This window comes from Hemibagrus wyckioides, linkage group LG06, assembly GCF_019097595.1.
Source record: "Hemibagrus wyckioides isolate EC202008001 linkage group LG06, SWU_Hwy_1.0, whole genome shotgun sequence".
Classification (NCBI taxonomy): domain Eukaryota; kingdom Metazoa; phylum Chordata; class Actinopteri; order Siluriformes; family Bagridae; genus Hemibagrus; species Hemibagrus wyckioides.
Window position 1 is genome coordinate 36,704,658 of NC_080715.1, and position 13,475 is coordinate 36,718,132.

Genomic DNA, 13,475 nt, shown 5'->3' on the forward strand with positions numbered 1-13,475 from the left:
GATCACACTATAAGTTCTTAATGTCCAACACACTAGCCTATATAAAAGCCTCATCTGTCTCCTACCCTCTCTCTCTCTCTCTCTCTCTCTCTCTCTCTCTCTGTGTATATGTATATATATATATATGTATGTATATGTATACATACATATATATATATATTGATTGATTGTAGCTGTTTTGGTTTTTTTTTTGGCATCAGGACAGCAAAAAAAGAGCAAGAGCAAATGGTGACGCCTTTCCTGACGATATTTTTCCGACAGTTTTTGTGATGGACACAGTGATACGAGAAGATTGCATGAACGTCCAGAAGTGATCATTTCCATGGTCCATTTCCATGTTAATTGTGCATCTTTCTCTGTTCTTTGTTTGCAGTATTTCAGATACCTGCTGTGCGGTGTTGAATCTCCTCCAAGAAACGCTAAACTAAACAGGTGTGTGTGTGTGTTCTGCAAATTGTACCAACACTAATAAATTATTTACATGACCCTCTTTTATTATGAAAAATCCTCAGTGACACGGAGTGCAAAACACACTGCAGCTGTTACTGCACTTGTAATGCAGTGCATTTGTTTCTACTTTATTGCTCTAACCACATTATGCCTGTTATTCCAGGAATTTGAGTTTGGATGATCTAAGGTAAGTTTATTAGCATGCTTATAAGGCCGTTGTGATGTGTGATCCCCTTAATCCCACTGCATGCAAGCTGCACCAGCCTGAATGCAGTCGCAAGCGCCTGTGCACTGTATCTGGCACTTTATTTTATTTTGTTTTATTTTTTTTGTCAAATTTGTGCTCAGACTGTGAAAGTCATTCATTTTTGTTGCGTGTTCCAAATATTACATCTGCCTGGGACATCCTAAATCTAAGTTCCACAGGGATTTGGGGGGACTCTCTGTGACAATGTGAATCCATGGCTGTGTAAATATATCTGTGTGTCTGTGACATCTGGATCCATATGGCACAGTTGTTCATTTAAAGACATACTGATTTATGGCTTTGGACCCCTACTACTGGGGAAGATTGTCCCCTCTTGGCCTCAACCCTGACTGATGTCCCAGGCCCTGCTGATAAAAAGCATCTCTACCACGATGCTACCACCACCGTGCTTCACATGTGGGTGGTTTCTCATGGTGATTAGCAGCATTTCCTCTGAACATCCTGTACAAACTTTGGTCTCTGATAAGACCAGTAGACTCATCTCATCTCATCATGCTTCCATAAAGTCTTGTTTTGTTTTTTGAGATTGTCCTTTCAACAGCTCTCCTATCTGAGCTTTGGATCTCTTTCACTCTTTCAATTGGTCCCTTGTCTCCCCCCACCCCACCCCCCCCAACCCACGCCTCAGACGAATGTCCTTACTTGCTCACTGACTTCCTACTGCAGGAGGTGGCTATGAGGATGTTTATGCTGTTCCACTTTTCATTCATTTAATGTTGTTCAGAATTTTTCTATAATTATTTTTTTAATTAATCCCTGATTGTTTCTTTTCCGTAACTTTGTCTGCACTTCATGATGCTGTTTGTTTTGTAATGAGATCTGTGCTGTAACAAGAACAAGTGTATTCATATCAAGAGCGCTTTACTCTTTGATTGCGCGCAGGTCAACTCCATTCGGTCGAATGTTTGACTTCTCGTTGATCTTTCGCTCGGAAAGAATTTAGTGTTTCATAGCAACCACATGCACACATTTGGGCTTTATATTCACAAACAATATTCCGACAGTTCCTGTTGAATGCAACAAAATGTGGAAGCAGTTTGAATATTTGAAGGCTGAGTAAGAGATTCGTCGGGGTTTCAGCCAAACCCCATTGTAGTGTTTCACTCTGTTATGAGATGTATGTGTTCTGTTTCTACAATTGGAGTGTTGTAATGTGGGTGTTACTCTTCCTCTTTCTTTCCCACACAATTTTGGCTGCATACTGGTGCTATTTTTGTAGCAGTTAAGCCATATTGTTTCTAAGAAGAGAGAAAAGGGCATCCCAATTTAGATCTTATGTCTTGGATTTTATTCATTTATTTATTTATTTGCAAAACTGAAAAGGAAAGCGTTGAAGTTGCACTTCTCTAGCAAAAATGCCAATAATCTGCTGGGATTACTCGGATGTTTCACAAACACAGGCTCTTGTAACTAGTATTAAATTTTCCAAGAAACCACTAATTATACATGCTATGAACATTTGAACAAACTAGTAGTAGTAGTCATAGTGGGCTTGGACAGGCAGAAATGCATGAAAGGTTTTTATTACAAGTGATATATCAGTGGGACGCACCAATTTTACGGTTACTGTTAAAGTGAAAAAGTACAGGAAGTGCAAAGTCACAGGACTGACTGATGTCTCTCCCATCATCCAATGCTGCCTGTGTGTACTCGGCTACAACTGACAAGTAGATCAGACATCCCCTCTCCACGACGGGTTAATATTATTGGCAGCAAGCCAGCGTCCGTCAGCGTGAAACCTTCACCTACTTCAGGTGCTCCGTCTATCAGAACCATCCTAACACTGCGGCCCAGAATTTTAAAGTCCTTCCCAAACACACTGAAGTGAGTCAGGCTCTGTGTGTGTGTGTGTGTGTGTGTGTGTATGTGGGGCTCTGGAGTGCTGATCTGGAGACCAGTTTTATCCTAAAATGGATTCCCAACAGCCTGGTTTTTATTTTCAGCCACTGGGCTGCTGTCATCAGCACAGTAAGCATTTTGTCTCGGTTATTTGTCGAGCCAAAGCTGTTCTGAGATCAGCACACAGGACAGAGACGTATTATCATCTGCCTAATTTGGCGCGCATGCTTCTCTTTGGATGCCCTCCACGCTTTGCATTCTGTATGTTGTGGTGTTGTGCCTGTTTGGATCTGATTTCTACGGCTGAGTGAATTAGAATATACCTATCTGTAAACATCAGCACAATAAACATTAGAACAGTATCTGATGTGTGCAGCTATGAGATCTTATGAGATCTTAAGTTTAAACAAGCCTCATGGATTGCACAACCTTTTTTTTTTTTCTTCTTCATCTCATGGTCATGTTGTTGGATGGTTTGCGGTGGTGTTCATAGTGTGACCATTTACACCCTTGGCCTTTTCATGCAGCTGTGAAATTTGTGTGCGTGTGCAGGAACCCACCTAAACGGGGCGAGTCGTTCGGGATCAGCCGCATCGGCAGTAAGCTGAAGGGCGTGTTCAGGAGCAGCACCATGGAGGGAGCAATGCTGCCCTCCTACACCATGGTCGACGGAGAAGAGGACATGGTGAGATACACACTTTCGTTCTCAACCAGAAGGGAGTTTTTCCAAAGAAAACCGAATTTTATCCGTTCTGAAAACATCAAATTAATCAGATGATTTTTAAAGCCAGTCTCATCTGCTTACCTTGAAAAACCGACAGTGAGAGAGCCAAAGGTCTGTCAGGCTGTAATTGCTGCATTTCATTTCAAATCATTATTTCTAACTTTGGCAATGATGACATGTCCTGGTCATTTGCTGTATTTTCTGTTGAACCTCATTTCATGTGTGTGTTCATGGAAAACAAGGGAATTTCCAAATGATCCCATACTTTTGAGCTGTATCATTACTGTGTCTTGAGTGTAAACATTTTTCTGAGTTTTGATGATCTGAGTGCATACTAAACACATCAGGCTTACATCCATTGCTCTGAAATCTACCAATCTGACCGAAGTGTGAGAAAAGCCGCACTTTAAGCAGGCTGACAGCATTTACCATTGCTGTTTAACTGGTTCCAACATCGTTGTATGCGAACAGGGCAAGGTTAGAAATTTGGCAACATTGAAACATTTGCACAATGATTTGGTTAAATAATTGTTGTTGTGGAAGCCTGGTGTGTGAGGATATGGAGGAAGGTGCTCTAAACAGGGAGAATGTTACAGGCCTCATTCTGAACAAAACACAAAACATCTCAACAGAAACAATCATCACTTGCTCATTTTCATGCTGTGTGTGTGTTTTTGTGAATCGCTCTCTGAGACGATTCGTCGTTCCTGAGTCATATTAAGGAGTCGTTCAAAATGAACGACACATCACTAATGAATAATAAGAGACCAGTGAGAATCATCATGTGTTCCATCCCAGTTCGGACCGCGTTTTCTCTGTCCACAGGCGACATTGGATCAGGACCAATCAGCCATAACATTATGACCAGTGACGTGAATCGCACTGATTTCTGATCTCATCATGGCACCTGTTAGTGGGTGGGATATATTAGGCAGCAAGTGAACATTTTGTCCTCAAAGTTGATTTGTTAGAATCAGGAAAAATGGACAAGCATAAGGATTTGAGAGAGTTTGATGAAGGGCCAAATTGTGATGGCTAGACCACTGGATCAGAGCATCTCCAAAACTGCAGCTCTTGTGGGGTGTTCCCGGTCTGCAGTGGTCAGTATCTATCAAAAGTGGTCCAGGGAAGGAACCAGTGGTGAACCAGTGACAGGGTGTCAGAATACACAGTGCATGAAGGGTCAGGGCTGTTCTGGCAGGAAAAGTGGGACTACTAGTTTGTTGCTAACGCTACTTGCTATTGTGCTCCACTGATGTTGCTGTGCTTCAGTTTCAGTCCAAAATGTTTCATGAATATTTAAAGTTTACTCTAGTCTAACAGAACCAACAGTTAACTGTGGTTAAAGTAGCTTTATGTGAGCTTTATGCAAACTCTTTTATTGTCCTGAGGTGGAAAACTTGCACATTAAAATTTACAAGGCACCACAAAGACGCCGTTAAGCCCGGGTTGCTTAGCCATAATTCTGTAATTTTTTTTATTGTTGCTCTGATAGAAATGAAAACATTTAGTCAACAAATAACGTCCTACCAGGAATAGTTACTCAATTAAATTTTATTTGTCGTCAATTTGAAAAAAATTAAATGCGTATCCTGTTTAGCAACTGACATCACTGCTTTGCTTCTAACTTTAACACAATTTAGACAAACCACCATGTAGTTTTATTAAAGTCATGCTTTGTTATTTGTAATGTATTTCCCAGGTGGAGGAGGCGACAGTGGTAGTGGAGGACGACTCTCCCGTGCCCGTGGAAGTGGTGGCTACTCCAGGAACACAGAGGAACCTGTCAGCGTGGATCATCTCCATTCCCTTCGTAGACTTCTTTGATGATGAAGTAAAGAAAGAGCGCATTCCTGTCTTCTGCATTGACGTGGAGCGACATGACCGAGAGCATGGTGTGGACATCTCTGATGAGTGATTGTGATCACTCTGATGGGTTAATATGATCATGTGTGGAAAATAGTCACATCTATACAGTAGATAGCCTCAAACATCTAAGTCATGGAGCACTATCGTTTCACTTAGCATTACACCATACAGCGCTGTGTGTGTGTGTGTGTGTGCGTGTGTGTGTGTGTGTGTGCGTGTGTGTGTGCGCAAAGCTGTTCTCAGGTCTAACACAAAAACTGCTGGATTTCAGTATTGTGCAGTAAAACTAAGGCTTTTATTTTACAAATTTTATTTTTATTCTAATGCTTAAAATAATCCTCTCTCTCTCTCTCTTCCTCTTACTGTCTCCTTCTCCTCTCTCTTTGTCTCTCCCCACTCACTTTTTCACTTCCTTCATCTCTCTCTTTTTCCTGGTCCCTTTCTTTCTCTACCTGCTTCTGCCTCTCTTTCCTTCCCTACCCTTCCCCTCCCTTATTCCCTTACTCCCTCTCCCCTTTTACTATCTCTCTCTCTCACCCTCTCCCCTTTCACTCACTCACTCCCTACCTCACTATCTCTCCCTGTCTCCCTTCTCGCTCACTCCCCCCCTTTTACTCTCTCTGTCTTTCTCTCTCTCCCATTTACTCACTCATTCACTCACTTCTTTTACCCTCTCCCCTTTTTCTCTCTCTCTGTCTTTCACTCTCTCCCCTTTTACTCTCTCTCTCTCTGTCTCTCTCTCCCCTTTTACTCACTCATTCACTCGCTTCTTTCACCCCCTCCCCTTTTACTCGCTCTCTCTCTGTCCCTTTCCCCTTTCACTCACTCACTCACCCTCTCCCCTCCCCCATTTTACACTCTCTCTTTCTCTCTCTCTCTGTCTCTCTCTCTCTCTCACACGTACACACCCTTTCCCTTTTACTCTCTTTCACTCACTGTCTCTCTCTCTCTCTCTCTCTCGTTTTTAGTGGCTCATGAAACAGGAAGCTGGTCAGTCTACAGGAGATACCTTGAGTTCTATGTCCTCGAGTCCAAACTCACAGAATTCCATGGTACACATGATTTTATCTCACATGGTTCTGAGCCCCACCTTTTTTTTTTTTTTAGCTTATTTAGTGTTTATTTGATCCCAATTCTTTTTGTGTTTATTTTCCATTACACAGGTTCATTCCAGGATGCACAACTCCCTTCCAAAAGAATTATCGGACCAAAGAATTATGAGTTTCTAAATTCCAAGCGTCAGGAATTTGAGGAATACCTGCAGGTAAACTGGTTTCTGTCTTCAAAACTCTAGTTGAAAAGGTTTCTCGGCAGGAGGTGCTGAGCCAATATTTTGACTGGAAGAACACAACATTGAGTTGGATTTCAAATTAAGTAAGCTAAGTTAAACTGTGCTTAACGTGTCTAGAACATGTCCTCATGCTGAGGAAGTCTGCAGTATCCTAAAATGTTGAATTCTTCACTCTGATTGGTCAGATGATATTAATTCACTATAACAGCAGCTCTGACAATAGTGTCAATTTATATAAATGCACTTGTTCTAATATATTTTCATTTCTATTTAATACACTGTGTTGCCAAAAGTTTTAGGACACCCCTCCAAATCATTGAATTCAGGTGTTGTTTTTCAGGAACTTGACTGACCTGCACAGAGTCCTGCCCTCAACTCTAATTCATCCCAAAGGTGTTCTATCAGGTTGAGGTCAGGACTCTGTGAAGTTCCTGCACACCAAACTCACTCATCCATGTCTTTATGGATCTTGCTTTGTCCACTGGTGTGCAGTCATGTTGGAACAGGAAGGGGTCATCCCCAAACTGTTCCCACAAAGTTGGGAGCATGAAATTGTCCAAAATGTCTTGGTATGCTGAAGCATTAAGAGTTCCTTTCACTGGAACTAAGAGGTCAAGCCCAAGCTCTGAATTCAATGATTTGGAGGAGTGTCCCAAAACCTTTGCCAATATAGTGCAAATAGCAGGATTTCATTACAAGCCTTTTTTTTTTTTTTTTTTAACAGAGAGAGATCGGTGAGGGAATGACGGTTTATAGTTCCACCAGAATGACAGTTTGGATCTTTGAGTTGTAATATCCTCATTTCTGCTTGTTGCGTGTTTTCAGAACTTGTTGCGACACCCCGAGCTGAGCAACAGCCAGCTGTTAGCAGACTTCCTCTCCCCTCATAGCACAGAGACGCAGTTCCTTGACAAGATGTTGCCTGACGTCAATCTGGGTGCGGAAAGTGTTTTCACATCTGCGTAATACTCACTCTCTCCTAAGCTCTGACTCATACTATTTAAGGCTTAGCCTTTTTTTCACTGCAGGGTCTTCAAGGATGTATGGTTTATTTCCTCTAGTCCAAAATGTCCTTATATTCTAAATAATGTATTTTTCGATTCCTTACATTTATTAATTATTAATTGTATTGCATTTTTAACAATGCACATTGACACAGGGCAGCTGTAAAAGAATGTAAAAATTCACAGTATAAATGATAAAATATTAAATTTATCTATATCATAGATAAATTTATATATATCTAAATCTATATATCTAAATCTATATATATCATAGATACACACCTGTTAGTGGGTGGGATATTTTAGCCAGCAAGTGAACATTTTGTCCTCCTAGTTGATGTGTTAGAAGCAGGAAAAATTGTGTAAGGAAAAAAAGTGTAAGGATTTGAGCGAGTTTGACAAGGGCCAAATTGTGATGGCTAGACCACTGGGTCAGAGCATCTCATGTGGAGAGTGAAGGCTGGCCCATGTGATCCGATCCAACAGACGAGCTACTGTTGCTCAAATTGCTGGAGAAGTTAATGCTGGTTCTGATAGAAAGGGGTCAGAATACACAGTGCATTGCAGTTTGTTGCGTATGGGGCTGGATAGCTGTAGACCAGTCAGGATGCCCATGCTGCTGACCTCTGTGCACTGCCGAAAAAACAATGATGCACGTGAGCATCAGAACTGGACCACGGAGCAATCGAAGAATTTGGTCTGGTCTGATGAATCATGTTTTCTTATACATCATGTGGATGTACACAGCACCAAGATGCACTATGGGAAGAAGGCAAGCCGGCGGAGGCAGTGTCATGCTTTGTGCAATGTTCTGCTGGGAAACTTTGGGTCCTGTCATCCATGTGGATGTTACTTTAACACGTACCACCTACTTGCTAAACACCTACCTACCTACACCTAAAGCATTGCTGCAGACCATGTTCATGGAAAATGTTCAGAAATGGTTTGATGACCACAACAACGAGTTTGAGGTGTTGACTTGGCGAGCACTGGCAGATGAAGTGAATGACACTGATTATCTCCTCTGGGAACACCCCACAAGAGCTGCAGTGTTGGAGATGCTCTGATCCAGTGGTCTAGCCATCACGATTTGGCCCTTCGTCAAACTCGCTCAAATCCTTACACTTTTTCCTGCCACATCAACTTTGAGGACAAAATGTTCACTTGCTGCCTAATATAGCCCACCCACTAACAGGTGCCATGATGAGGAGTGTTATTCACTTCACCTCTCAGTGCTCATAATGTTATGGCCGATCAGTGTATATATGTAGATGCAGTTCAAGAGCTTCACATCAAACATCACAGTGTGGCAAATGTAATCTGATCAAACATCTGGCTTACTGAAACTGAACATGTCAAAAAAACATTCTGAGATGCTTATCTGCTTAACATGGTCTTTTTTTCTGCATTACAGAAAGTCTGTAACGATTTCCTTCTTTCCTCTGTCACGAAGTGTACTTTTTATTGCTGTATACATAACAGCTGCTCACTGGATGACTGACTAATTTTCGTGTAAACTCTAGAGGCTGTTGTGTCCGAAATCTTCACACCAGCCTGTCTGGCACCAACAACCACACCAAGTCATTCAACATCACAGATATCCTCATTGTGATGATTGATGTTTGACATTAACTCTTGCACTGCTGCAACACGATTGGCTGATTGTATGAACATAGGTCAGTGTGTGTATGTATGCATCATTTCTGCATTATTATTTCTTTCCAGGAAGGATTTTTAAGTCGGTACCAGGGAAACTCATCAAGGAGGTGAGTGGGAAAGCGTGCACTTTATTGCGTCATTAGTACAGCCATGACAGTTTCTGAGATGTGACAAGGTGCTTCATTTGTACAGAAAGGACAAAACCTGGAGCCATTCCTCCAGTCCTTCTTTATCTCGTGCGAACAACCGAGACCCAAACCGAGCCGTCCTGAACTCACCGTGCTCAGCCCCACTGCTGGCAGCAACAAAAAGGTACTCCAGATTATAAGTTTCTATGCAGGACCAATCAGATCGCAGCACAGGGGGCACGTGAGAAAACCATCCAGACCTTAAAACCTTGGATTTATCAGTAAACTGAAATAATCATTTACATTTGAAGGACAGTCATCAGCTCATCACTTCTCACTTTAACTGCAAAGTTGCTCAAGCCTCAAAACCACAGGGAAGGCTAACCACCTATTTTCACCATCATCTCAACATCGTGTGAAAGCACCCTGAAACTGACACGACTGGAACAAACTTGTTTTGCATCAACTATAAACTAATAAATATCTCTTTATTTAATAATAGATAACAGTGCAAGGTTCATTTCCATTCCTGGAAAATGAAGCATATAGCTGATGTTTAAAGGTCTCGCTCTTTGCTAGTGTTAGCATTTTAGCTCTCAGTACCAGATAATGAATTATGAATGTTTTTTTTTTTTCCTCTCTTTTAGCTCTACAACAATCTTTATAAAAACAACGCAGACCAAGCGGACATCATGGACAGGAGGCACAAGCAGAACTATTTTTTGGAGCAGATGGAGCTGGAGGGGGTTTATGACTACATGATGTATGTAGGTGAGTAAAAGCACATGTGGGTCTAGAATCACTGTGTTGCTGTTTATACCAGTGCGAGTGATGGATTTTACTGAAAAATATCAAATACACAGCAAATCAAAGCTTTTAACCTTAAAGTTTAGCTTATTTAAACTCGAGTAAGAATGTTCGACTTGAGAAACGAGAACAGTCGAGGGTTTGTGTTACGTTCATTTTATAAAGGCTCCTTTATACATCATACCCTGTGGTCAAGCTGACCTTCAAGTTAGACACAGTGTTGTTGATCATATCTGTTTAAGTGAGCATCATTTATTAATATTAGTTACTACTCATGGTACCAGGAATTTATGTATTATTATTATTACGTTGCCTGCACTTGTATAAATGTATTGTAAGGATCATTGCGGTTACCTGACAAATTAATTATATATCAGTCATCAGGTTATGTGCCATAGGACTATTTGATGATAACAGAATCCATGTGAATATATATATAAGGTCACACAGAAATAGCTTATTCATCTGGTTTAGTTTATGGTAATAAACGTTACTGTTAATATAACACGAGTCGCTCTCAGAGATCCCCGTGTGTTTAAAGTAACACGCACAAAAAAAAACCCCTAAATCAGTACTAGTGTTCTCGTCTCTCGTTGAGGCAGGAAATGAATTCAGGTGAAGGGTGCAAATTTGCTTCTTGAAATGTTCTTCTGTGTTTTATTACATTATATATATTATCATGATCAGTGTTGTGAATATTTAATATATTTCATGTTACTGAAGACATTATTATTATTATAGCCAGAAAAACAAGTTCATATACTGGTTGTGGCTACAGTGCCTCACACACACACACACACTATAGACATAAAGAGCAGTTTGTTACTGACTTCATCCACAGGAACTCACAAGCCGTTTCAAGAATTTCTCTGTACATCATTCACACTAAACTCTGTGTGGGTTTTTGTTTTAGGTCGTGTAGTTTTCCACTTGCCTGACTGGCTGCACCACATGCTCTCGGCCGGTCGCATACTTTTTAAGCAGACTCTGGAGGCCTACATGGACCAATACCTCCAGTACAAACTGGACCAGATCCTACAGGAGCACCGACTCATCTCCTTAATCACGCTCCTGAGAGGTTTGTGTCTGTATTATGAGTGGCAGTGGGTAGATGATATTTTGCCCTTATCTATAGTCAGCTGTCTCACTCATATGACCAACTGCTTAGCACTTCTTTTTTTTTTGTTGGTTAGTCAGCAGTTTCGGGATGTATGACTAATGGAAAAGACACAGAATAATAGAAATGCTTATCGGGGGCACACACTGGCAACGCAAATCAGTATAGTTCCTTCACTTAACCTAACCTCATTTAGCGAGGAGGAGGAGGTGTAGAATGATGTGGCAGACTTGTTTATTTAGCACAATATTTGACGAGGAAGCCATCAGCTGCTTTTGCTGTGAAGCGAAACCACAATTTTTTCAACACAGCACTGGGTGATTGCATCAGTCTGTGCCCTGGTTCAGGTGGAGGTGAGCCAGGGCACAGACTGGTTTATGAAGATTAATGAACATCAACAGATATCTAGAACAGGTTTAAAGGTTACCCCTCTGTGAGCTTGTTATTCGTTAGCGTGTATTGAATACTGCCTCTTTTTTTTTCCCCCACCCAACCCCCAGATGCAGTGTTCTGCGAGAACAATGACGAGCGCTCACCAGAAGATAAACAGAGACGAGCCAAGCAGACATTTGAAGAGATGATGAACTACCTGCCAGGTTGGTGTAGAGTCGTGTTTGTAAATTGATGACGTTCATGCAAACCTGCCCCCTAAACTCATACGGGATCATTCAGTAGCACTGAGGGTCAAGTGTTGGAGATATACGAGCTTCTGTTTTGGGAAATGGATCACCTTGGTGAATTCACCAGCACTGTGGTGTAAATAGAAGCAATTTAATTCTTGTACTAACGCGGATGTAAAAATCTTCATCAAAGGCTGAAAATTAGATAAATAATAGAAGTTATTGTGACTCACTTCTATGCCACTCATAATAACCTAAAGCTGCTCATCCTTCATTTCTATACGCTTGATTAACTTTGTCTTAGTTGGATTTTTCATATTCTCTACTTGATGTTGCTCTGTGTCTGAACTAAACAGGAAAACCCTGTCTAGAGCACAGGTGCAGGATCCAAATGGTTTTCTGAAGTTTAAAGGGGGAGAAAAAAACCCCACAGTTCTTCCTATAACTGATGGACTAAGCTTTTTTGTTTCATTTCCTCTCTTAGATATCATGGGAAAGTGTATAGGGGAGGAGAACAAATATGATGGTATTCAGCTGCTCTTCAACTGTCTCCAGCAGCCACTCCTCAACAAGCAGGTAAATAGTGTGTGGGTGTATGTTTACATGCGGTACAGCTGGATGAGACGTCTGTTCTTGTTTTTAGATGACTTACGTGCTGCTCGACATTGCCGTTGAGGAGCTTTTCCCCGAACTCAGTGCGGTAAACCACACCCATTGTTTTGAATATCTTTTTTTAAACTGGCTCTTCACCGCAGACCTGCATTATGACTTTATCTCTTCATGCAGAAAGAAAACCCAAGAACTGCAACACAGATGTAAACAAGATGTCCTCCACCGATTTAAATACTCTGGTGACATTCCAGTGTTTGTTATAATGCCGTGTTGAAATAAATGTATTTATTATTCATTTTAACTCGCGAGCTTTTATTTCAGGATGCGTACATGCACTTCTCCAGACGCTCTTGCCTTTCCGTCAGATTTGACCCTTCCTGTCGTCTTAAGGCTGACGGATGATTTCCGCCACATTAACCTCTCTCTGCAGCTGAACACGTTGAACCTTTTGTTAACAGCTTGTAATACGGCAGTGACCGAATGCTCCCCCAGATGGTGCAGTGTGAACTCAGCATTATTCACACCGGGATTACAAATTGTAATTGATTGGAACACACACAGAAAATTGCTGCAGTAGATTGAACTTGCCTGATAATCCTGGACACTGGTCTTATGGCCTCTCTGGTTATTCCTGATCCTGGTGTGACCTAATGCTGAGTTCATACTGCATGTTGTTTTCACAATAGGAAGAATCGCAGACAACTCTGTCTGGTCCGCTGATAAGCCATGCTCGCTGATATTGTGGTCTATAACTCCTCCCCGAACTGACCGCTACCCTGTATCTCGCTCTCTCTCATTGGCTTTAGGTCATCACCAAGGTATTTTTCAGTCAGAACTCTTTTCACACTGCAGGATTTTGAGTTGCCGACAGGTCCAGAAACGCATCGGCGTCTTTCATAATTCACACTGGTGTGAACGAGCACCGATTTGCCGGTGATTTCGCAAAACCTGTCTGCACCTGAAAATCAGGGCTAAAATGGTACAGTGTGAACTCTGTTAGCTGTTGCTTAGCAAAGTTCAGCAAACATGCTTGTTAAACTCTTAGTAAAGCCTTTACCGTCCTTTGTCCTTTAAAGGTCACTCACAA

General features: G+C 41.5%; 1 protein-coding gene across 3 annotated transcripts in view; it reads left to right on the forward strand.

Annotated features, from left to right (window-relative positions):
- snx14 (sorting nexin 14) overlaps positions 1–12,689 on the forward strand; it is a 62,816-nt gene extending 50,127 nt beyond the window's left edge. Inside the window, exons 16-30 of one of the 3 annotated variants that reach the window (XM_058393124.1) lie at positions 374–432; positions 614–637; positions 3,110–3,242; positions 4,984–5,176; positions 6,119–6,202; positions 6,314–6,414; positions 7,267–7,378; positions 9,171–9,211; positions 9,297–9,416; positions 9,880–10,003; positions 10,953–11,117; positions 11,657–11,752; positions 12,261–12,352; positions 12,420–12,476; positions 12,563–12,689. In XM_058393124.1, coding sequence (XP_058249107.1) covers positions 374–432; positions 614–637; positions 3,110–3,242; positions 4,984–5,176; positions 6,119–6,202; positions 6,314–6,414; positions 7,267–7,378; positions 9,171–9,211; positions 9,297–9,416; positions 9,880–10,003; positions 10,953–11,117; positions 11,657–11,752; positions 12,261–12,352; positions 12,420–12,476; positions 12,563–12,595 — 1,434 coding nt within the window. In that variant the 3' untranslated portion in view covers positions 12,596–12,689. The remainder of the gene's footprint in view (positions 1–373; positions 433–613; positions 638–3,109; positions 3,243–4,983; positions 5,177–6,118; positions 6,203–6,313; positions 6,415–7,266; positions 7,379–9,170; positions 9,212–9,296; positions 9,417–9,879; positions 10,004–10,952; positions 11,118–11,656; positions 11,753–12,260; positions 12,353–12,419; positions 12,477–12,562) is intronic. The other 2 variants (XM_058393120.1, XM_058393123.1) reach the window with 2 other exon arrangements.
- Positions 12,690–13,475: the final 786 nt, after the last annotated feature.